Source organism: Aphis gossypii, chromosome 1 (genome assembly GCF_020184175.1).
Source record: "Aphis gossypii isolate Hap1 chromosome 1, ASM2018417v2, whole genome shotgun sequence".
NCBI lineage: Eukaryota > Metazoa > Arthropoda > Insecta > Hemiptera > Aphididae > Aphis > Aphis gossypii.
Genome location: NC_065530.1, coordinates 12,211,015 through 12,237,865, shown reverse-complemented (window position 1 = coordinate 12,237,865; position 26,851 = coordinate 12,211,015). Strand labels below are relative to the sequence as shown.

The 26,851-nt window shown below is 27.0% G+C and overlaps 3 protein-coding genes and 1 long non-coding RNA gene across 5 annotated transcripts; 1 reads left to right on the top strand and 3 right to left on the bottom strand.

The window, feature by feature from the left end:
• Positions 1–340: 340 nt before the first annotated feature.
• LOC114122183 (macoilin-1) lies at positions 341–5,249 on the bottom strand. 2 transcript variants are annotated; one of them, XM_027984770.2, is made up of 14 exons: positions 4,864–5,249; positions 4,660–4,801; positions 3,435–3,561; positions 3,223–3,352; positions 3,076–3,142; positions 2,845–2,962; positions 2,614–2,776; positions 2,323–2,532; positions 2,103–2,261; positions 1,853–2,032; positions 1,666–1,786; positions 1,429–1,603; positions 1,124–1,357; positions 341–531 (listed from the first exon to the last, which is right to left on the bottom strand). In XM_027984770.2, exons 1-13 carry the CDS (start codon positions 4,962–4,964, stop codon positions 1,137–1,139), a joined length of 1,914 nt encoding a protein of 637 aa, XP_027840571.2. In that variant the 5' UTR covers positions 4,965–5,249; the 3' UTR covers positions 341–531; positions 1,124–1,136. The 2 variants fall into 2 exon arrangements, with proteins under 2 accessions (XP_027840571.2, XP_027840572.2); XM_027984771.2 differs by having other exon boundaries at positions 4,882–5,249.
• Positions 5,250–5,259: 10 nt separating this feature from the next.
• Positions 5,260–11,902, top strand: LOC126552458 (uncharacterized). Its single transcript, XR_007606083.1, has 7 exons — positions 5,260–6,149; positions 6,630–6,739; positions 9,696–9,803; positions 10,321–10,380; positions 10,457–10,612; positions 10,678–10,883; positions 11,443–11,902. It is a non-coding gene; the product is annotated as an uncharacterized LOC126552458 (long non-coding RNA).
• Positions 11,903–13,220: 1,318 nt separating this feature from the next.
• On the bottom strand, positions 13,221–17,974 carry LOC114122163 (farnesol dehydrogenase-like). Its single transcript, XM_027984745.2, has 6 exons — positions 17,731–17,974; positions 15,857–16,025; positions 14,894–15,020; positions 14,481–14,613; positions 14,168–14,299; positions 13,221–13,395 (listed from the first exon to the last, which is right to left on the bottom strand). Exons 1-6 carry the CDS (start codon positions 17,860–17,862, stop codon positions 13,324–13,326), a joined length of 765 nt encoding a protein of 254 aa, XP_027840546.1. The 5' UTR covers positions 17,863–17,974; the 3' UTR covers positions 13,221–13,323.
• Positions 17,975–21,958: 3,984 nt separating this feature from the next.
• LOC126548953 (farnesol dehydrogenase-like) lies at positions 21,959–26,126 on the bottom strand. The gene is made up of 6 exons (XM_050197083.1): positions 25,733–26,126; positions 25,092–25,260; positions 24,332–24,458; positions 22,699–22,831; positions 22,392–22,520; positions 21,959–22,238 (listed from the first exon to the last, which is right to left on the bottom strand). The coding sequence occupies exons 1-6, from the start codon at positions 25,862–25,864 to the stop codon at positions 22,167–22,169; spliced, it is 762 nt and encodes a 253-aa protein (XP_050053040.1). The 5' UTR covers positions 25,865–26,126; the 3' UTR covers positions 21,959–22,166.
• Positions 26,127–26,851: the final 725 nt, after the last annotated feature.

Sequence of the window (26,851 nt, the reverse complement as noted above, 5' to 3'; positions counted from 1 at the left end):
TACAAATGTATATAATGGTTAAAAAAAGAACTAAGTTTAAACTTAACATATTATGTCTTAATATTAATTTGTTCATTTTGACTTTTGAGTTTCTTAGAGTTTGTCTATTACCACAAAGATACTGATACAGATGAAATTCAAAGAAAGAAAATAACATTAAAAATTGGAAGATCAATAAACAAAATAAATAAACTGAAGTAGAAAACCTCATTGGTCAAAGAACTGAGAAAAGAAACAAAATCATAATATATTAATAATAAATTATGAAGTGCAAAAACATAGTCAAATTCATACATGAGAGGGAAATGATCAATTAAAATCATTAAAGGTATTTGTCAAATATTGGTAAACAATAAAAAATACTGATTTTATTAATGAATATTACTATCAATACAAATTGTTTCTAAATTAATATTTCTCTGACTACTGAGGTATCTAATGTGTACAATAATTATTATCTATTGAGAAAGAGAAGAGAGAATTGATTTCTGTTGTCAGTTTTTTGAAAAACAGCATTTCTGTACGCATATACTAAAACATTACAAATAACATTATTAGGTAATATAATGATTATGATTAAAATAATTAAGAATATTTTACATTGGTTTTAGTTACTGTTGTTTCCAATGTGGTATATAATATATTGATTAGATTAAATTTATCAAATTTTACAATAGTCAAGACATTAGATACACATACGGCAAAGTACAAAAATCAATAAGGGTATTGGTGTTTACACTACACTTATTATATTCTTATCCATGAATCTGTTGATCCAAATGTAAAATTGCATTTAATTATAAAGTTCCTTATATTGGACATTTAAATAAAATATTAAATAATTTTTTTCAGTAAATAATATTAAATAATATATGCTTTTCAGAAATTATTAAATATGCGTTTAGACTTTGGATCAATTAAAATGTTTGATAAGAAATAATAATAATTGTGATGTAACATTAACCATCTGTATACAGATTAATTAATATTATTAGTTTGGTAATGTTTTAGAATTGCAACAATAATTGTTTACTAAATTAACCATATTTGTGGTTAATAACCACAAATGTGCTGTAGCCTGTAGAATATATAATATTTGATATTTTTATAAGACAATACTTACTTTTATGATAAAATTAAGCTTCAGTGACTAAGTGTGAACTTTTCTTAGGTGTATATATAGTGGCATTTGGATCAAGGCTAGACTGAGGTGAATTACTACCACCAAACCTCATTGTTGGCGATCCGCCAACAGAGTTTACCATATGGTATGAATTATTTGGCGGAGTCATTACCAATGTCTGAGCCATTTTAGACTTAAGTTCTTCAATCTCTTTTTCTTGAGACGAAATTTTATCTAATAACAAAAGTCAATATTATGATATTATCCATTAACTATACTATACTATGTATAAATCAATATATTACTAATTTTAATTTCTAGCTGTCTCTTGGCTTCGCCTAATGCTGAAAACAGATCAAGTTTAATGCGCGTTTCCGCGCTCAGACTGTGTTCTAAGTGAGCGTTTTTGTCTTTCAATGTTGACAACGCAGACATAACAAAGTCAATTTTATCTTGACTTTGTTTGTATGGTTGAAGGTCCTAAATTAACATAATAATTTTAATTAAATATTAAAATAAGTAATAAGTATATTTAAACTTACATTGACTTCTTTTTGGGCCGCCACATATTGCTCATCTTTTATCCTAAGTTCTTTGCGTAATGCTTTAGCTTCACTTTCAAGCTCCCTGCGTCTAACCTTACAGCTTTCTGTACATTCTGGTCTAAAATTAAATTAAAAATTTATACTTTGTATTTAATTATAAAATGAACAAAAGTAAAATATTTACTTTGTAGATAAAGCTGATAATCTAGAAGCAGCAAGCTCTTCAACTTTTTTTAATTGTCGTCTTTCTGTGACCAATTGGGACTCACATAAAATCCTTTGTCGTTTTTCATCTGACAAACGTTTTTCAAGTTGAGACACCATCTGTCTATCATTTTGATGAGTTACTACCAAATTGATAATCCTAAACGAATTAATTTTTTATACAGTTTAGTACAAAATATATATTATCTAATAGTCATTAATTATTTTACTTCGATTTAGTATCTTCGTGTTCTTGCTTCAGCCTTGTCAAATCATGTGATGTATTTGAATTTTCATTCAAAGCTGAATTTAACTGATTTCTCAGTTCTTTTTCTGTCTGACTACACGTATGAAGTTCAGATTTAAGCCTTTTTAACTCATTTTCCAATCTAATAATGTGTGAAACATATAATAAATAAGAGCCATTATTTCAATATAACAAAAACTTACGTTTCACAATATATGTCTTTAGGATCAACAATTAAAGGCTTTTCTAGTCTTAGTGGTGAAGTGCCTTTCGCTTTAGTAGATTCTTTTGTGCTTGAGTTTTGATTACTACACCTTAGATGATTATTATTTTTAGTTGATGACGCTTTAGGGGTCACCCTTTTATTTTTTTCTGTTTCTTTATTTACATGATTTTCTTGATTACTATTACATCTATTAAAATTAATTTATTATCATTTCCATTCTACCTTGACAATTATAAACATGATTTCTATTTTAGTTATAAATACTTACATTAATTTATCATTAGTTACTATTTTTTTATTAGGTATCTCAGTACATATAGTATCTTGTTTTTCAGGTTTCTTATGCGGAACACTACCATTAGATATAACTTTATTACTATGTATATCATTTTCTTCTGCAGGTACCTCGCAAATTGATTCTAACCATATTTCTACATTTATGAAATAAAACAAATTTATATTACTATTTAAGAATCTATATTTTTATTCATAAAATTACCTCCATCATCATTTTCTTGACTAGGTATAATGGAGCCGGTTATTCTATCAAATGGCAAAGCATCTAATAATAAGTTTTGATAAAACTCATTTTCCTTAGATACCCTTTGTTGTTGTTTCTAAAACAAAATTTTGAATATCAATGAACATTATACAAATATTATGGTTCATGATCGGATATTTTAGCACTTAATTCATTATATTAAAATAAAATCTATTTTATGATGCTTACTTGTCTCAATTTATGACTTAAGTAACTTTTGAAACCAAAACATAGTGTAACCACAGGGTATCCAATACTAAAAATGTGTAAACCAATTATTATATTAATATGAAAAAAACAATACTTAATAAAATTATTTATTATTCAGCAGCTTACCAGTTAGCAGCTAAAGGTTTACACAAAACCAATTTATAAGGAATATGGTCAGGGTTATTCAGTCGGATATAAGCCTCCACATAAATGTACAAGACTAATAAAGTTACCACTGGCCAAGAAACACATTTTTCTACATAGTATATAGAATAAATATTAGACAAGTAAATAAATAAAAACTATAAGAAACAAATTTACATTTATATTTGACTAACCTGCTTGGTAAATATATTGTACCCAAAAATATGTACTAGCAACAAACAGCAACCAATGTACAGGTATGAAGAAAAAGCACACCATGTCTGATGTTAATGCAATGCAAACAAAAAACATTGTATAAACCTGCAAAATTATAAATATATATTAATTTGATAAATACACATTAAACATTTATAACTTAAAAATAAAATACAACATGTTTGCTATCAGGCCTGGATTAACATTATCGTAGGCCCTAGACCCCTCTAGCCTTGCAGGGCCATTGTCAAGTATTTAAATTATTAAGAAACCTTTTCATTGGGAAAAAAAGTGTAGAATTTCTGTGTTAAGTTTTAAAAAAAAAATTGGCATTTACAGCATAAAAATCAAATCTAAACTTTCATAACTTTTTATATAACAGTTTTAGAAAATCCTAAAAACAATTTATTTTACTCCAAAATACATATAATTAAATTGTCAAAAACTATAAAACAAACCATCCTCTATTAATCCATTTTGCGTTTTACAATAAAATCATGGCCACAAGTTTTGTAGGCCCTAGGCACAGTGTCTATAGAATTTATATGTTAATATAGCCATGTTTGCTGTTATAACTTATACTTCTTTCTGAGGTTCTGTTAATAAACGGTCTCCTTTTCACGCGATTTATGTCATGTACTTTTCTGTGTTATCCTTATTACTTATTGTTTTTAATTTGTAAACAGATTGAATAAATTTAAAAATAAACACTTGTACTTGATCACTATGTGTAATATTCTTAAGACACCATACACTATTTTAAATTTTAGAGTATGTAGGCCATAAATCACTCAAATAACATATCAACACGTAAGTCCATATTTATGAGTATACGGCCAAGTTAACATATTATTATATTGTATTATGATTATATTATTTTTAAATTGATAACGATGATCTATGATGCCTACTTTTCCCGTTGACTTAAAAACTTAATATGGACATGTTTAGAACATTAATATGATTAAATTTTTGCATTAATCGTTGGCTATTAATCGTGTTGTAACAAATCGTAACTACTTAAACAATTATTGAATGATAGATTGAGTTAAAGTTATTTAATATACATATTATCAGGAAAAATGAGTTTTTCATCATATATTAGAAAATCTAATACTATTTTACCAGTGTTGAACAATTGACAAAGTAACAGAGATAACAAAATAATCTATACATCATCTATAGGTAGGTGTAGGTACTTACAAATCCTTGATGTTTAATTCCTTCAACAATTTTGTGAAACAGAAGCCAAAATGGCCAAACGTATTCAAATCGAAAGTGTAGCAAATAATCAAGTAGTATAAGAACGAGCCAAATTCCGAACAGTTTCAAATAATGTACGGAACTAAAAACGGAAAAAAATAGTATGAGTTTAGTATGAGTTTTAGTATCAACAGTTGTAGGTACCCGATAGCGAAAATGTACCTCCAATAGATCCCTTCGGTGGCGGATTTGTTTCTTTTCAAGGCCTTTCGAGATTTTCCACAATCGCCATTCCTTCTCTTCATACTACCAATTATTGTGTTTATTCAAATGCATATATAAAACTATGAATATTATAATATATCGTCGATAATACTACAGCAAAACGTAATCTAGAACGATGCAGACGATGCGTTTATTTGGTAGCGGTACTATGCATTGCGGTGGGACGTCGTGTTCGCGTAGCGTTTGAATTTAAATTTCGAGCGATCACGAATTCATGACTGACCGCAACTGCGTTCAGTTGTAGGCAGTAGGCACGAATTACGAAATTAAATAATGAAATAAATCCATACAAATCATAACCAACAAATCCCGATCATCACTTGGCATAAACGAAAGATAAGAGGTAGGTATTCGGATGATAAAACATTTTCCACACGCTTACACGCTCAGCAGAACACAATGGCACGGTGAATCGGTAACGTCCGTACAGTAGTCGTGAGGAAGTATATAAGTCTCGTAAATCGCGGGGATCATATTATTATTTTATTACTCGGCCGCTTCGTTCGGATCGAGTTGGCGAGACCATCGATTTCCCAAACACCGGTAAACGGTAGTCGACACAATTAGTCTCGATAGTCCGACATTCGGATTCGATCGACCATTAGTGTTTTATGATATTACCCATCGTAAGCCGTACATCATAAGCGATTTAATGGCATTATATGGTTACGCTCGCCCAAAACGAAGTGCAAAGTGCAACTTTTTACAATGGTAGTCTGTCAAATACAGACCGATACCGTCCGTCCCTATACCTACAGGGTAGTGTAAAACTCGCTGTTGTGTACATAAATATTAACTTGTCACGGCGCGGTTTTTTCTCCATGAAATTCAAAAGCGTAAAAATATCGTTGCATTTTTAATTTTAAATACCTACCTGGGTACCTATTTTATATTTTTATGCCCATCGCGATTGAATATTTGAATATATTTTTATTTTTTTCACATCGCGATACCACACCAAATCGGTGTTCGGTAATGAGACTAAAAATGGTAAATCGTTATATTTGCAACTCGTGATTACGACTCGCCTTTGTATAATAATAACTATGTAGAACAATTAATTAACCGTACCGTCTGTGATATAAAATGTCCGCGTAGTCGTGTAGATAATATGCGTGTGAATTATTATAATTTATAGATATAATCTTTGTATTCCGTATAATGTGTATCCTACTCAGTACTCAAGATATTGATATGTGTATTTTGTAAGTATAAAACAAGCCTCGGCTCTATGCACACAACACAATGCACTGCAGATACCGTGGAAACACGGTTTTAACTCCAATAGAAAGATCATGACTAATACTATGCTTCCTCGATGAGTTTTTTTAAACAAATGTTTTGGTTTATTTTTGACGTGAAGGGAAAAAATAAAAAAACTGACATTTTGAAGCGTGAATATTGGTCGATGTATTAAATCGATCGAAAAAATCTCTTCGAGGAGGCATAGTTTGAAATGTCTCCTTTCAACGAAATTAATCACATTTCTTCTAAGTAAATTATTAAAGGAGATGTAACTATAGAGCTATAATGATAGTTCGGACTGCGTAAACGCATTTTGTCTAAATCACACGTGTATAAGACGGAGACAACACAATATGCGGATACGACGTCCTCTTAATGACTTAATATAATATATTAGTCTATAATGATAAGCCTAATGTCTATATTATTATTGTTTATAGGTAATAAAATTGAACACCAGCTATCCGAGCTTCGTTGACATTAATTGCACTTTCAAGCGATAACATTATTTGATCGAGATAAAAAATTTACTAAACTATTATAAATCAATGTAAGTACGTAATGTAAAAATATGAACGCATTATACCAACACAGGTAGGTAGGTACATCAAAAACGCTGTTTGGCGGTAGCTGACATGAGTAATAAATGGTTAATTAATGTTCGATTCGAGCCAATCGATTTCGAAATGAACTATTATCAATTTAAATATATATATATATATATATATATATATATATAAGTAAATGTATGTAACTGACTGTGGAGAAGTATAGTATACCTACCTATTTATATAATTTAAAATTTGGTAAGTTTAATACATCAATGTCTATAGCTAACCTAATATATTATTTCGTTCTACTAATATTAAACTCTATCCACACCACCTTTACACTTAGACCAGCTTCCTCCTCTGAGGTAACTCAATACGGGGCTCCAATTCCACCCTCTCCTACAGTTAAATACCTTCGTCTCACATTAGATAAAAGATTAACGTGGGTCCACCATATTAGAGAAAAAATACTATCGCTGAACAACCGCTTTCGTATCCTCAAACCTCTAATCTCTAATAAACACATCTCCCTTAATATCAAACTCCTCATCTACAAAACATTACTGAAACCGATCTGAACGTACGGCATACAGGTATGGGGAAGTGCAAAAAGACTAACTTTAATCAAATTCAATCCTTCCAAAACATTGCGCTAAGAAAATTAATAAATGCTCCCCCATACACATGCAATTATACCCTCCATACAGACCTCAAATTAAAAACAATACATGAAGGGTCGTATCCCATTCAGCTCCCATTTTCCTAAATGGCTCCCGTTTTACAAAAAGATCAATTTCAAAACGGCTCCCGTCAAAAAAGGTCTTATGAACAGGTAAATTTCCAAACGGCTCCGGTTTTTTACATCACAAGTTCATTTTCATTTTATACAGACTTAAAACTGTCTCAAAAGAGGTGTAGTTAAACTTTTGTTGGTATAAACTAGTAAATTATAAAACTTATACAGAAAAATCATGTATTGTGCATTTTTTATTAAAATAATATTAAATTTTGGTGTTAAAAGAAATCATATATTAGGCATCTAATTTAGTCATAATTTTTTTTATAAAATCCATACGTGTTATTTCATTAGATAAAAATTATTTACTCCTAATGAACACTAATTCTTTTAAAAATTAAAGTAAAATGACATGACTGAGCTTTAATTTAATTTTTTTTTTGCTACGGGAGCCGTTTAGGTATTTACTTGTTTGTTAGACCTTTTTTGACGGGAGCCGTTTAAAAATAAGCAAACAATAGACGGAAGCCGTTTGGGATCCGACGACATGAAAAAGCCAAACACTTTTACAAAAGATTCCACAACCGTCTTCCTACCACCCAAATACTTAAATCAAAAACCTCTCCTTCCTGTGAGGATTGTGAATTCATGGTAGGCCTCCTAGACGCCTAAAACGTAAATTGTTTAATCTAAAAATCTAAAAAGAAAAAAAATAGGTCTAAATACCTACCTAAATTTTTAAAATTTTAATCCTACAACTTTTTTAAAAATCAACATTAAAGTGTCATCATTGGGTGGCTTTTTTACTCATTTTTTTGTGTATACTCATGCTATTAAATCTTATCCTATATAATTATTATGTTATCTGATATAGATTGTATTTCGACTTAAAATAAAATAGAAAAAAAAAAGTTCTACTAATATAATATTTTAGTATATTACAGTGGCGTAGTTAGGTCATGTTTGTAAAGAGAGATGAAATGTTTTTAAATTTTACCTAACCCCTCCCCTCTAAAAAAATTGTACCTATATATCATTGGGATTAATGTATGTAAGCATTAGACACGAAAACAAATAATTTCAGAATATTATTCGATGCCATATAATAGCATTAATATCAGTAAATACTTGTAGTTAACTAGTCTTTAAAAAAAAGATCATGGGAGGGGGGATACGACACCCAAAACCCCCCTCCGGTAATCACGCTATACTGGTATATTACATAATATAATGTGACCAAGTTAGGACAATAATCGTTTAAAATAATTAAAGATTAGTTTATTACGTCAAATTGGTCACATTATACTTACCTACCTACCAATTATATAAATACTTACATAGGTACATCGTACATTATTATTAAATTTATTGTGTTTATTACGAGTATAATAAATTATATATTACATATTTATTATTGATATTAAAATAATTATTACTATCATTTATTTTATGTTCCTCATTCTTTTAAAATGTATACGTCAAACGACCTAATTAATATTTTAATGTCTTCTGGAAATAATCAATTATTCTAGAAACATTTTTTTAAAAATATTGTATATTTGTATGTATTATCAATGATTATTAATAGTACTACTTATAATCAATGGTATTATTATTATTAGGGTTATTAATTAGTATACTATGTATTGGTTTTTTATATCTTAAATTGCATTATATTATATAATTGTTATTTGTACAAATACATTATAAATTGGACATTTTGTCCGTATTAATAATAAATAAATATATAATACTGCAATTACAAAGATTATTAGCCTAGTATAACTAATTATATTATTGTTATAAAATACCTATATTAGATAACATTTTTTAATTGGAAAACGCTCAATTTCTTTTATAATTATTGTAAGGGAAACTAGTAGAACATTTTGTATTGTATTTTTAATTCTTATCTACTTATACAACATTTTTTATAAATTTTTAACTAAAATAATATGCAAATATTCATGATTTATTGAAATAAACAGTAATAAGCGCCAAAATAAAATTTGCCAAGGGCTCCACGGAGGGTAGTTACGTCACTGCTCGTAAACTAAATTTTGAGCACTCGGAGAAACATGTTTGTTTATTTGATCGTCAAAATATCCATGGTTGAATTTGGTTTTCTTTTCCAGCAACTGATTGTTATAAACTAACACTGATTTAGAATTTTTCATTTGTCGTTAATAAAAATATTAATAGTTATTTATTTATATTAGGTATTAATTATTTATTATTGAATCATGACTTCAATGCAAATGATATGCTTGGCGAGCGGAATGACGGTGGGCCTAAGCTTTCTATACTCTGTTATACAAAAAGTTTGGGTAAGTATGTTTTAAAATTGTAGGCATTGTCATAGATAATTTAAAACTAAATTTTAGGTTTATTTTTTCAGTAAAATATAATTGCTGTTTTAATTTTAATAAAAATTTAAGATTTTTATACTTGATAAGATTTTTATATATAGGTACCTGCTATTTTTAAGAGTTAATTATTTATGAGTATTCTTGTTTCTTCTTTCTGCAATAATATAATAAATATTCATAAATTGTATCCATGTTGTAGCAGACATAAGTGACTTATTTAAAACCAATACAGTGTACTCTCGATTATCCGTAATCTTCTGTAAAATCATCTATATGTACAATTGTATACAAAAATTATAAAAAATGTATACAATTTTAAATATTTTTGTAATATTATATGAATGTTCAAATAACAATAAAACATGCTCTTATATTATTTTCCTAAAATACTATTTTAAATTACATGATTTAAGTTTTTAATAATACATATATAATATGTAATTATAACATTTTTGTTTGAATTTTAATTTTGCAGATTATCCGTGGATCGATTTGATGCAAGTCATAATGTTATGAGTTGTCAGCTACTCTTGAAGTAAGATATAATTTTATTTTATGCTTTGTGAAATAATATTCCTAATGATTAATAATTATTCTTTAAAAAAATGTAGATTTATGGTCATACGTATTTTGGAAATCATATTTCCAAAACTCAAGCCAAACAGAAGGCATGTGAAAGTTTCTTGCACAATATGTTGGCAATGGCAAATAAAATGAATGAGCGATCTGATAATTTAAAAGTGTTGAATTGTTTAACTTTTAATATTGTTCGTAAAATATATATACCATATACGTGTATATGTATAATTAATTTTGTCATATATTTAATTAGAAAAAAATAAAGAATTTCCCAAGATGGAAGTTGGAGAAAATTATACAAAATCAAAACCTAAAGGATCCCCTTAGGAGGATTTCTCATAATCACATTTTGCTTCATTAGCTATTGACAATTTAATAAATCAATGGGCAGTAAGGCCTGTTATTAATAGAGCTAATTATGTACAAAAAGAATCAACTGTCATCAAACTACAACCTAAGGTGAATAACCATTTATTTACTAATACTTATTCTAAACTAACAGTAATTGTTAAAAATTGATTGATTGTGATGTCATTGGAATAGAAGTTAAAATTATAGGGTTAATACGTCAAATTGGCAAGATTTGTATTGATTTTTTTAATAATAATTATTATTAGAATTTTAGTTGGTTTTATAATATTTGTAATATTACCTATATTATAGTTTTAAGAATGGTGTATACATAATGCCTATAAAAATATTGTTAAAAAAGAATGTAATTTTTGCTGCGTCTTAAATTTTTATTTATGTTAACCTTTAATTTTAGGGGTATTGATAAAAACCTATAACAACAGTTTTCTTAACATTACTTTTTAATGACTTAAAAACTGTTAAGGTTGAAAATTTAATAACAAATATGCACTATCTATATATTAGGTACAATCTTATCCCCTTTATTACCCTTTGTAATAACAATTAAAATATAAATTCAATATAATGTTTTTTTACCTATGATTTTTAAATTTATACATGCAACACATCATATTATAATTTTTTAACTTAATCTCATTTTTTTTAGACTGATGCGATAATCCAAAACAACGAAAATCTTATACATAATGTGCGAATGTGTCGTCTAGTATCTACCAAAAGCCCAATAATGGTTTTTAATGAGTTGTTCAAGGATGTACCAATTCACTTAAAGGCTGTATAACTCATAAGTCATAACCTTATGACTTGCATCGACTTGATGCTGCTAGAAGTTAAAGCTACAGCTACTCTTGAAATAAATTATTATTTTATTTTATGCTGTTTGAAATAATATTCTTAATAATAATTATTCTTAAAAAAAATATGTAAATTTTGTAAAATATTGTTCGTATATATTATACCAAATATATACGTGTATGTATAATTAATTTAATATAATATATTTAATATTTAATATACATTAAATTAGAAAAAAATAAAGACTCTCCCGAGATGGAAGTTGGAGAAAATGATATAAAATCAAAATCTAATGGACCCCCTCAGGAAGATTTCCCATGGTCACAGTTTGCTTCATTAGCTATGCACAACTTAACAAATCAATCGGAAGTAAAACCTGTTGTTACAACTTACAAGTATTAATTATGTACTGTAAAATGGGGTGAATTGAAACAATTTTTGAGTTTTACCCAACTTTGAACCTCATTAATAGAAACATATGAACTTTTTTTACTATTATCAATTTAATAAAACAAAATATTGTAAACAGTAAACACCCAATAGGCGTAATCGTGTAATACAATTATGAAATAGAATATAATGTTTTTTTAAAATTTAATTATTCATTTCCTTGGAAAATTTTATTGGAAAAACATTTAAAAAAATATGTATAACAATATTATAGATACCAGTTTGATTTAAAATTTTCTCATAATATGTGAAATCCAAATTATCATAAAATAGGTTTGAATATAATAAGAATTAAATATTACCATAGACTTAAATATTATTGTGTTTTAAGTTTTAAGGCCACGTGATATAATATATTTATGACATTTAATAAACTAAACTTCTTTATACTACTATATAATTCCATAATAACCCAAACATATAAGTTATACTTATTAGAGTTGATGACGAACATTTTAAAAAATTATTAATGATAGTAATAACATTATAAATGACTACAAAATAAAAATTATATTTTTAGAACAATAATTTATCTGTACGAAAAATTATTATTTCTTCTTTTTTATATTATCAAAGACATAACACCAAATTTACGTTCATTAACAAAATAATGACTAATAAAATCGTTAATATATTATAATATTTATATTTAACAGAAGATTCGTTTGTATATTATGTAGTTACATGAATATGTTCATAGTCGATGCATTCACTTGCAAGAGCATAAATACCGACCAGTGTCACCGAACTATTTTTTAAATCACTCGCGGGGTAAACTCTTTTTTTCATCTACACCCACGACTAAATCAGCATAAAGATTTGACTACTGAATACAGTTAATTCGTGCAAACACGCAGAATACTGTATGTCTGTTGTTTGTAATTCTATATACTATTTAGTATCTAAACTATATTGTATAAAACCTAATACCTATAATATATTATCAATCAATCACCCACCTATACTCACCAACCCACCACTTAAAACAATTATGGGGTATTTACTCCACTAGCCAGTAGCCATGCGTGTTCGGCGCCACTGGTTTATAATAATACATATCGAATGGTTTTTACTGATATATTTTTTTTATAAAGCCAAATAAGAATTATGTAAAGGTAAAAATGGATTTTTTTTATAAGGTTTATAAAACATATTACCCGTAATAGTATATTATGCGTATTGGATAATATATTAAATTAAATATTTATTTTTAGACAGTAAAATATAAACACTATATATTGTTTAAACTTGAGGTTTGAATTAAATGTGTGTTAATCCTAATTTATATCTGTGCAATAAACTTCACAAAAGATAATGTATTCTCGCTAGTTGGCCTTATGATGATTTCGGAGACCTGTAAAAATTTAAAACAAAAAAAATAAAAAAAATACGTTAAAAATTATATAGGTGCTAAATAATAAATAATAATATTGTAATACCGAAATCAACAACCTAACACTGTCGAGTACCGGTACTCGAGAGTATTTTAGAGTTTCTGAGGATATAATGCCTGAATTTGCAAATCATCATTTATAGTGGGAAAGAAAATAATCGTATAAATTTCGGAAATATTATAGGCTATACAAATTCCATACACTAAATTCTTGGACCGAAAACCCGATCGATTAATATTGATTGAAGTCAAAAACTTAAGGCATAGCAATTTGGAAAATTGTCATGTATTATAATATCGATATTACAAATTTTGTAGAAAAAAAAATACCAAGTATATTAGTTGAGTTAGGGTAAACTTATTTATAAAAGTACATAAAGAAAGTACATAAAGATTAATTAAGAACACAGGTAACTACAGGAATTGGTCATAAGTCATAACTGAAGACCGAATTCCGATAAAATTGTAATTTTTTTATGGAATATTTCTAAACCCTGTAGAAAAAAGTTACAAATCCAATTCAAGAGATTAAGAGATTAAATTGCATGTTTCGGGGTTTTTTTTACATAAAAATGTATTAATAATTATAGTACTTTTGTACAAATATTTTTGCTCCATAATCTATATTATATAACATCTACCTACTTTATCATAACTATATTATGTAATATCAATAATCTATTATAAATTAGAATAATATGTGAAGCGTGCACTTAAATATGGTTCGACTTACGTTAACACGCTGTGGTGCACTCAACGCGTATATGATAGCTTCAGCAATGTCAATCGATTTCAACATTTTCACGCTTTCCAATTTACTTAAATGTCCAGTCATTTCGGTTTCTACTGGACCCGGACTTATACTCTAAAATTAAAACGATACAAATTAAACAATATACTTTATATTAAATTAATGAACCAACAAATAAACCTACAACTTTTACTACATAAAAGTAAAATAATTTATAACCAGTTAATCAATATAATATAACAAAATATAACACAATATTGTTATAATATAATAAATCTAAAAACTAATAAATTACCGTGACTCTAATGGGCAAATTTTTCATGCCCATTAATTCTCTTAAACATTCTGTAATTGTAGTGACACTATGTTTGGTAGCGGTATAAACTGAAATATCTTTCATGAATGGAAATAGGTAATGACCTGCAATGCTACAATATTAATTAATTTTATTAAGTTAATACATATAATAACACATAAGACGAATAAGTCAAATTATTGTTATATACATGGACTAATATTTAGAGTTATTCCATTAATCCATTTATACTCGACAAATTAATAAGTATCTACTCAATTAAACTAAAAAAACTTAGAACATCTGAACTATAAGACAATATATTTTTATACAATATATTTCTTTAAAATTTAAAGTTCATTATAAAGTATATTAACACCCTTATGCTTCAATTACATCTATTAAATAGTTACCTGTTAATATTTATTATGTGACCTTCTTTGATTTGCATTTCCTCCATGATTTTTATGGCCTCTCTGCTGCAAATATTAGCACCTATGACATTAGTGTCAAACATTTGTTTCCAATCATTTGTGTTTCCTGGAAGTTTTAAATAGTTAACATTTTTTACTAGCATAAGTACGTTACAATAATTTATAAATAATAATATTATTTTATTGATTAAATTTAATTAAAAATTCACATGTACTTGATATATATACTTCTGTCGATAATGATTAAATATGAAATTATATATTATAATTAATTTATTAAATATAAAATTATAGTTAATATTTGTTCAAATGTTTTGAGAATACCTACCATAATATTGTAACAAACGTAAAAAAACCGACGATAAGACATATAAATTAATTTTATATTTTTTTTTTAAAGATATATGTTACCAGAAAAGATAAATCAGGATTTATCGTGATATCCTAGTCATTGTTGACAATGATCGGAAAGGATAGACAATGTTAGATATTTTGTAGTTTTATCAACATTTCCGTATTATATTAGGTAGGTAATGTTATAAATCCATATCAAAACAATTAAACAAATATCAACACCGCTTTATTGATCTGATTTTGAAACATAAATATATACTAGTAGCGACCAAATGGTCGATCACGGACAATTTCAAAGTCGATCATGTTAGAATTCACAAGTTAAAATTATAAGTTAAGTAGACTTTAGATTTTAGATTTTAGAAATTATTATTTATTATTATATTATTTTTAGTAATTAGTTTATTAAAATTATATATTATATTGATTTGCCACAAAAAGTACCTATCATGAAACTTATAAATTATAATACGTTATTTACATTTTTTATATTTTATTATATATTATTTTACATACTTAATTCTACAGTTGTTCTTTTAATTATACTATAATATTATAAATAAATAAATAAATTCAATAGGTATTTACCTAACAAATCACTGTGTTTCGAGACACCTGCATTATTAATAAGTACATCAACTGATTTCAATGTTTTTTTTACCCAACTAAAAGCTTCCAAAATGTTTTCTTCCGAACACAAATCAACTTTAAGGTAATAAAATTTACCCAGTTTTCCTTTTAAATCTTTTTCTATCACCTGAAAAAAAAGTAAATAATAAAATATAATATATTGGGATTAGATACAATTTTATATGCATATACACTTAATAGATCTAAAAATCAATAAATTTAACTTCTAGTGGAAGTCACTTTGCAATATATTATTTATAATGATTGTAATTATTTATCATTGAATAAATATTAAATGCTGAATATTCAGTAAATTAGGAAAGTGTTAAATTTGAATTCCAAGATTTATTATGTATAACTTATATATTATTTAATATTGCAAATAGTATTTTGTTATTTAATAATTTATTATTTTGAAGGATAGGCGGCTCACGATCGCATTCACAGTACAGCGGTCATGGCCAGGAGGCAGGAACACACATGATAGATAATTACACATGAAACTCATTCCCATCACTGAATTCAACATTAATGATAGAAGTGAATAACCGCTTAAATGAATAGTATGTCAAGAAAGGACCTCGTCATTGAGGACTAAATCACTCTATTTCGTATATTAAATTTATTATTTTTTTTTATTTATTTACCAGTATATTTTTGTACTGGGAATTTTTCCAGGAAACTTTCGATGCTCCAAAGTACCAACCAGATTTAATTTGCTACCATAGTCTAACCTCAAAGTAAAAATTGAAGCATTTTTCGTATTATAAAAAGTATTATCATTCATCGGTTACACAAGAAAAATATACCACCATAAAATCAATACATTAATCAGATAGTCTACTCTAAATTTAAAATATTTAAGAATAAATAAAAAAAACCACAAATCTATGTACAACTTTTTAGCAATGTTTCTCAACCTATAGTATCGAAATTTGTAGATGGGACACAAATATATTATAAGATTAAACGGGCGCATGTAAACTCCGCCACAAGTAACTTTTTTTATTGTAAACTCCTCCAGAAAAAAAAAACAGGTAAAATTGGGTTAATGTAAACTCCGCCACTGAAAAATTCAGGTAAAATTGAGTTCATGTAAACTCCACCAGCTAAGAAAATCAAGTAGTAGTATAAAATTAATATGATATATTATTAAAAAATATATAGTTTAATATCATAGCATTAAATACTTAAATCATAATAAATAATCGTTATACCTTATAATCCAAAAATATACAGTTATGTCATGTATGTAAACTAAAATGATATGGTACAATTTGTAAATATTCTAAGTCTTGTAAGTCTTTGATGAGAACTTTACTAAAAATATGAACATTCGGATGACTTTTATAACATGAATAACTTAGATAACTATGAAAGGATTCACAGCATTATTGTAGTTGGCGGAGTTTACATACATTACAGGTAAGAAAAAAAAAATAAAGGAGTTTACATTCGACTTTTTATTATCTTTTTATCTTGGCCGGTATTCTGGTGCAGTTTACAATCGCCCGATTAAACTATAATATAGTAAATTATACTGTAGCCTGTTGCAGTATAAAATTAAATTTGTGTATTTGTTGCCAGCCAGTATCTAATAATGGATTGCCATATAAAATAGATTGGGAAACAGTTTATCCTTTCTACTCGAATGTAAAATGAAATATGTAGACTATTTTTTAAACAATAGAAAATTAGGAACTTATTGATTCGTAAATACAAATATTTAATTAAAACAATGCAATTTAAATTAAATGTATTAAATGTATTTAATTTATTATTGAAAACTTAACACTTTAATTTAATTTAATATGATAAATTATGTAGAGTACCTGAAGTTTATCTTCTCTTCTAGCAAAACCAACAACAATCATTCCCTTTTCAACTAGTTGCCTACAAGTCTCCTCTCCAATCCCAGAAGAAGCACCCGTTACTACAGCTACTTTTCCATTCCACTTTTCCATTTTCGCTATGGTTAAAAATTTGTTTTCTAGTTGTTACAATCACACGACCAGAACTCATCGATGTTTAAACAACAACTAAAACTTATTTTTAACAGCTATGTGCGTAGTACGTGGGTAGGTTGGTACTTAGATAAAAAGATATAGAGGGGAATAACTTGTTACATTCTAAATTATAATTAAAAAAGTAACAAAAAAAAACATTTGAATTAATTAAATTGTTATTTTAGAAATAAATAATTTAAGTACAACATTTTCTAATGGTGTATTTTCTAGGTATGCTAAGCATTCTACATTTTTAAATTAACACTCCCAAATTGTTTTATAATAACATGTTACCCATAACCATAAGATAATATCATAAAAAAAAATAAAAGAGCGTCGGCATCTTTAGTTTTTTCATTGTGCCTCTTTGTTTATCATTATCATTAAAATTCTTCAGTGACTCGCATAATAATTTGGTTGCAGTCAGGATCTTAGCTAGAAATTTCTAAGGAGGGGGTGTTATTCAAAATTTATTGACAAAATTATACATACAAAATTGATTACTTTACGTATATTTAAATTTTTCACATATATATCATATATCATAAGTATATCGATTTAAGATAAATCGTGCTTATAATGCATCTTCATTTTGATAAAACATATTAAGTATACCACGGCTAAGGGGTGGTGTACTACACCTGTAACACCCCCCTCCCTGATTACGCACCTGGGTATTTAATGTTTATATTGTATAGGTACAAACTATTAAATCGTATACATCCAAATCAATGACGATATACTTAATATGTGGTCCGATTGGTGCAGTGGTGGTTTTACGGGGGGGATGGGCGATAGATGGACCGCCCTTAAGCCGTGTAAAAACTAAAAATATGAATGAGCATTGAGCAAACAGTTTACTAAAAATCGTTTTGGCGAAAATTTTATTGCAAAATTGTTTGAGAGCGCTCGTTCTTTATTGGTTTACTCTATGGTTTACTCGTATGTACCATGGTGATGTGCCGTATCGGGTGGTATCCATAGATATTAAAGAATTTATTAATTTGTATTATATATCTGTGGCAAACCGTTTGCTTTCATCACCGCTGCGAAAACACGGATATGATTTTGGAAATAATTGTTGTTTTAATTTTTTTATTGATACTTACCTATACTTTTATGTTAAGGCATTTTAGTATAGATTTTATAGAAGTTATGATTACTTCTCATGTATCAAGCAATAGGAAAAAATAATTGGGATGTGTATGCAAATTATAAGTATATGCAAAATAGTTTCGCTACCCACCCCCTTGTGGCTTCTCAAGAATCGCCACTAGATTAGTGCAGGGTAAAATTATTCAATAATTATAATAACGTTTATTCAAATGAATCAAAACGGGCAAGTGCCCAATAGTACAGATAAATATAAATATAACAAATAGTTAATATAATAATAAAATAGGTACCTACGTATTATTCTCGTTTGTATTCTAAAATATTTGATCTACTATTGATTTTCTCTTTTGCAACATTTTGCCAAGCTGAATAATATAAAAAAAAATATTAGATCATATTATTATGTAGTATTATAAACTGTTATTTAGTACCTACAAAAAAAATGTATAAAACATTCAAACATTCAACCCTAGAGCACACACTTCACGGTCAAAAAGACTGGGCTTTTAGAACTTTGTTCATTGCTTCAAAAATATAAAATATTAATCAAACCTACCTTCTAATTAGGTGATAAACTAAAGTTAGATACAACTCCCAATTGAATACAATTTGATGTCTGTACTATAGAAGAGTTCAAAGTTCATTATCTATTGAAAAAACTGCCTAACAGACAGTTTGCGTGGTATACTGTGATATAATCATATGAGTACATAGAATCTCGTGAATATTTTTAATGAATGCGTGTAATCTAGGGTTAAACAAAATGCAATTTTCTTTTGATTTATAGTTTTCAAATAAAATTCATACAACATGATCTCTTTGGAAAAAATGTTAAACATTTTTAAAATCTGTATAATTGTCCAAAAAGAGGATTTCTATTATATGGAACAAATCAATTTGAAATTTGAAACAATAATAATAACTAAACATAGAAATCAAAAAAAGAAATTATTTAGTTATTATATTTATCATTTATTTAAAAAAAAACACAACTAGCGATATACTATATGTATAAATTATAAATTAAAAATGCTATTCAATTTAATTACCTTGTTTGACGAACAATATCATTTCTTTGTGGTTGTATTCTATAGGCGTAAGAATTGATACTGGGAGTGAATAATTATTACCGCAATCACAAAACAAATTTTGGTCGATTTCAAATCCGAAAGACAGGCTTGTATCCACCTCATACTTATTATACATAATTGGGCTTTGTTTTTTCTTTGAAGGTACATGCACAGTAAGCGAGGCGCTCTGTGGAGGGATCGCTACAAGAACACAGGTTGATTTAGTCAAATTAGTTTTAGGAGCTTCTTTGTATGATGGCTATTTAGAAGGTGTAGATGAGGCAGGTAAAGAGTGCACAGAATCTATATTAGAGTTATCTTCAGATTTATTAGAATGAGGCATTGAAGATGTGGATTTCCTTTTTTTTTTATTTTTTACACTTTAAGGTTGTGTATATTGTGACAATAAATCCGAGTCATGATGGGTAGGAAAATTACTATAGTGGTCGCATTTAGTTTATTTTGTGATTTCTGTTTTTTTCTCCTTTGTTTATTGGTAATCAACAAAAAATCAGCAGAATCAGTATCTTGTGGTTTTGATGATAAGACATCAAGTCTCTGTTCAGTAGATGCAAATTTACAAATTTTTTAGAAGATTGGTTTTGTTTTGATACTTTTTTTTACTTTTTTTACTACTTTAAATTGACTTTGACTAATTTTCTAAACTATCCATTGGTTGAAAGACTGTTGTAGATACTTTTTCAACACTATTATACTTAGTCATTTTCATTTTACCGTTTTTTGGCCTACCACAATCGTCATCAATTATCAATTATATTTTTTATCAAGATAAAATAATAAAAACATTATTGTTTTCTTAAATGTAAGCAAGATAAAATACATATATTTTATCTGGTTTTATCTGGAAGTAAGAACAATAATATTTATTCAAAATATATGTAAAACTACAAATAAAAATAAAAATTCTTTAAAATTAAACATACCTACCCTATTATTATTATTGCTATTATTATTCCTGTGAATTTTAATATTTTTCTATACCTATAAAAATAACTTTTGTTGGATCTTCTATTCAATTTTCAAGCATCTCTACCCAAAAAAACAATTTTTAAACAATATTTCTAAAAAAAAAAATTGTCTTTTAACTACAATAAGTCAAAAATAGAAATTTTCGTAAATTTAAAACGATAATATAAAAATTCAGAAAACATTTTAAGTTTTTACAATTATTGGTTATAGAATTACATAACATACAATTATATAATCAATATATTCATTGCTCTACTCAGAATCTTAAGTATATATTGAAAATGATGCAACAACCAATAATGTTCAGGAAGTTATTTACTTAAGGAAAATTAAATAATTTCAGTAGTTGGAAATACAATATGGTATAAGGTCTTATTTTTATTAGTATTTTTTTATCATATATATAAATATTCGATATTAACAGTTTTTGTAAGTAAAATGTGATCAATTTTTAATTTTTCTGTAAAATGTACGAAAATGGAACTGTCCCGTTGTTACAGTAGGATTTTCTATATAATAGATACTCTATATAAGTATTAACTTACAGCAAACATGTGTTGGAACAATTGTTGGATTTTAAGTCTTTCAAATTGAATACTATTACACTATCAGTTATCACTGTACCTATGTGTTATGTATGCACGTAATAGAAGTAGTTATTTTTATCTTGAAGGAGTTGTGATATTAGAAATAATTATTTATGACATATTTTAACACACTTGAACATTTCCATACATCGATTAGCTATAATATATCCAGCAAAATAATTTTCAAGAATTTTTTTTCCAATAATAATGGAACAATTTTCTTAATATCTGTTTAAATCGGAAAAATGAAATTTTGTTCTGGTATAAGGGGAAAATGTAATAATTTAATAATTATATATTTAATTATTTCGTCATTTATTTAGGTTGTATCACCTTTGTTTATAGTAGTTATAAAACATATTACCCATAATAATAGGATATGCGTATATGATGTATTATATTAAATATTAATTTTTAGACAGTAAAATATAAACATTAAACACTCTATTGTTTAAACTTGAGGTTTTGAATTAGATGTGTATTAACTATTAACCCTAATTTATATCTGTGCAAGTTTCTTCACAAAAGATAATGTATTCTCGCCTGTTGGCCTTATGATGATTTCGGAGACCTGTAAAAATTAAATAAAGAAAATACGATAAAAATTATGTAAGTATTCATAATTTTTTTTAATAACATTTATGTGTTCTAAATATAGTAAGTATCTATAATCTATTGTAAATTACAATACGTGACACGTATACTTAAAAATGTTTCGACTTACGTTAACACGCTGCGGTGCACTCAACGCGTATATAATAGCTTCAGCAATGTCAATAGATTTTAACATATTCAATTCCAATTCCTTTAAATTTGCAGTCATTTCAGTTTCTACTGCACCCGGACTTATACTCTAAAATTAAAACGGTACAAATTAAACAGTAAATTATATTAAATTAATGAATCAACAAATATACATAAAATAATTTATAACCAATTAATCCATATAACATAATAAAATACAATACAATATATTATACATTGATATCAATTTATTCAGCCTATAATAAAGCTAAAAAATAATAAATTACCGTGACTCTGATGGGCAGATTTTTCATGCCCATTAATTCTCTTAAACATTCTGTAATTGCAGTGACACTATGTCTAGTAGCGCCATACACTGAAATATCTTTCATGAATGGAAATAGGTAATGACCTGCAATGCTACAACATCAATTAATTGTATTAAGTTAATTATACATAAGACGATAAGAAAAATGATTGTTTTTTTATTATTATTATTAATAGCTTTAAGTTACAACTAACACAGCTCAAAAATTATACAATAGTAGCGACAAATTATTGTTTTAAGTTCAAAAATGAATTAACATTTTTATCATGGACTTATATTTAGAGTTATTCCGTTAATCGGTGTTCCATTAATATTCAACAAATTAATAAGTATATTAACTTAATTAAACTAAAAACAATTAAGAACATCTGAATCATAAGACAATATATTTTTATTTTTTATACGACATCTTTCTTTAAAGTTTAAAAGTTTATTATAAAATACAGAGTATTTCTAAAGTCTTCATCCGATTACGAACTGATATATAGTTCGGCAACGGTTTATTGCAGATTAATGGCCAATGTCAGTGGCGTAGCCAGGGGGGGGTTTTGGGGGTTGAAACCCCCCCCTTGGGCCGTATTTTTATCAAAAATATAATGTTTATAATATAGAAAAACAATCATTTATTCGTGGTAAAATGTATTCTGTTATGCCGTATTCACGTTATCGACTGCACTGGTGATAATAATCATTATCATTCAATTATTTTATTATTTCAATACGGTTGTAGATTTATTTTATTTCATTACTAAAAAAAACCCCCCCCTAAAAAAAATCCTGGCTACGCCACTGGCCAATGTATTGATGGCAAGATTAAATAACCAAATGCATTTTAAGTTATCTTGTTGATAAATTTGGCCCCTTAAAGTCGGTGGATTGGGCGTAAATGTATGCTAAGGGCCATACTAGCATAGATAATAAAGAATGGATAGGCCATTCGACCTTATCATACGTTCTCAAACAATTATGAATGTAGGTGCTTTTATTATTAATCCATATATATATATATCTATCAGATTTTCAATAAGGGATAACCAAAAGTTGAGATAACAGGCACCTTTGTGAGACAGAAGATATCTGCTCTTTAGGAACGAGGCACCTAATGTTATAAGCATAGGCGTGGCCTATCCATTCTTTATTATCTATGCATACTAGAAAGGTTGCTGATCATATCTGGTGTCACGCCATTAACATCATCTTTGATTCTGATATATGAATATAACCTAACCGAGTTTTTAGGTAATTGTGGTACATACCCTTTTTCTTTTACGTAGCATCATAAAAAAAAAAAATCACAAACTGTAAGGTCAGGGGAACGTGATAACTAAATCGTCTTTTTCTTTGCTCCCAATCCACCGCCGTTACGGTGCTAAATTTATTGGTAGCCATTTTCCCCAAAAACGGTATCTCGTTGAACCAACACAATTTATCAACTAGATAACTTAAAATAAACATGATTGTCTAACCTTTCTATTAATACATTGGTCATTAACCAGCGATAAACCTTTGCCGAACTATATAAGTTCGTAATCGGATGGAGACTTTTGAATCACTCTGTATATTAACATCCTTATATTTATAAAAATAGTTACCCGTTAATATTTATTATGTGACCTTCTTTGATTTGTATTTCCTCCATGATTTTTATGACCTCTCTGCTGCAAATATTAGCACCTATGACATTAGTGTCAAACATTTGTTTCCAATCATTTGTGTTTCCTGGAAGTTTTACAAAGGTAAAATTTTTTACTACAATCAGTGCGTCACAATAATTAATAAATAATAAAATTATTTTATTGATAAAATATTGATTAAAAGTTCAAATGTACTTGATGTATAGTTCTGAGGATTGTGATTAAGTATGAAATTACATATATTATAATTTATTTATTAAATATGAAATTATAGTTAATATTTGCTTAAATGTTTTAAGAATACCTATAATAATATTGTTACAGGCGTAAAAAAATGACAATAATATACGTAAATTAATTTTATTAATTCTATATTTTTTTTATAAATATATATTATGTTACCGGAAAAAATAATTCAAGAATTGCCGTGATATCCTAGTCATTGTTGACAATGATCGGAAAGGATAGACATATCAACACTACATTATCGATCAATTTCTAAATTATTATTGTATAATTTTTGGTTATTAGTAATTAGCTTATAATACCCCTATATTATATTGATTTTCCACAGAGATACAAAAGTTAGTATGAAACATTTAATACAATCTTTACATTTTTATGTTTTTCATATTTTTTTAAATACTTTGTTTGACAGTCAATCATTGAATTACGAGTATACTACAATACTATAAATAAATAAATAAATTTAATTTACCTAACAAATCACTGTAATTCAAGACACCTGCATTATTAATGAGTACATCAACTGATTTCAATGTTTTTTTTACCCAGTTAAATGCTTCCAAAATGTTTTCTTCCGAACACAAATCAACTTTAAGGTAATAAAATTTACCCAATTTTCCTTTTAATTCCTTTTCTAACACCTGAAAAATATATATTGTATTGGATACTATTTTATATGCATATACTTAATAGATCTAAAATCAATAAATTTATAATTTATATATTTAGTATTGCAAATACTGTTTTATCATTTAAGAAGTAGGTACCCAATATGTTATAGTTGAACGTTGAACTTATTTTTATCAAGAATAAACCTCATAAATGATATAATAATTATTAGTATTTACATAGCAGCATTACATATAAAATTACTGGTCTTCATTAACTTATAAGTTATAATTACACATACGACAAGCTACAGAAAGGTGTGAATTGGTTAGTGATAAACATAGTTAAAAATAAATCTAAAATATTAGTTGGGTCACAAAAATATTATAAGTTAATAGGATTAAACTATAAAATAAATTATACTGAATTAAAGTACTTTAATTCTAAATTATACTTAACACTTAAATATTTTAATTCAATATAATTAATAATTATGTAGCGTACCTGAAGTTTATCTTCTCTTCTAGCAAAACCAACAACAATCATTCCCTTTTCGACTAGTTGCCTACAAGCCTCCTTTCCGATCCCAGAAGAAGCACCCGTTACTACAGCTACTTTTCCATTCCACTTTTCCATTTTCGTTTTTGTTAAAAAATTGTATTTAAGTTATAACAACCACGCGACCAGAACTCATCGATGTTTAAAGTTTAAACAACAATTGAAACACATTCTTAGCAGCTGTGTGCGTATACGTGGGTTGGTTGGTACTCAGATAAAAATATATAGAGGGGAATAACTTGTTACATTCTAAATTATAATTACAATTTTAAATATAAAAGTAAAATAAATTTCTCTGTTTTTTGTTATAGCTTTAATTTATAACTAATACAGCTCAACAATTATACAATAGTAGCGACAAATTATTGTTATAAGTTTAAAAATGAATTAACATTTTTATCATGGACTATTATTTAGAGTTAATTTAATTTAATTTATTTAATTTAATAAAAAACAACGATAATATATATAAATTAATTTTATTAATTTCATATTTGTATAATAAATATGTATGTTACCGGAAAAGATAATTCATGAATTGTCGAGATATCCTATTCATTGTTGGCTATGATTGGAAAGGATAGACTATGTTGGATAGTGGATATACTTCGTAGTTTTATCAACATTTCGGTATAACACTAGGCAATGTTATGAATTCGTATCAAAACAATTAAACAAATATCAACACCCCTTTATTGATCTGATTTTGGAACATAGTATATACCAAGAGCGGCCAAATGGTCAATCATGATAGAATTTACATGTTAAAATAATATGCTAATTAGACATCAGTAATTAGATTTAGGAATAATTATTAATTGTCATATTATTTTTTGTAATTATTAATTAGATTATAATACTCCTATATTATATTGATTTGCCACTGAGATACAAAAGGTAGTACGAAACTAATAATACGTTCTTTACATGTTTTATAATTTATTACATATTATTTTACATATTGAATTCTACAGTTAATCATAGAATTAATTGAAAGTCAATTGGTACACATTTTTTCAATAACCTATTAAAGTATTTAAAAACTGAAGGTTAATTACTGAGAAT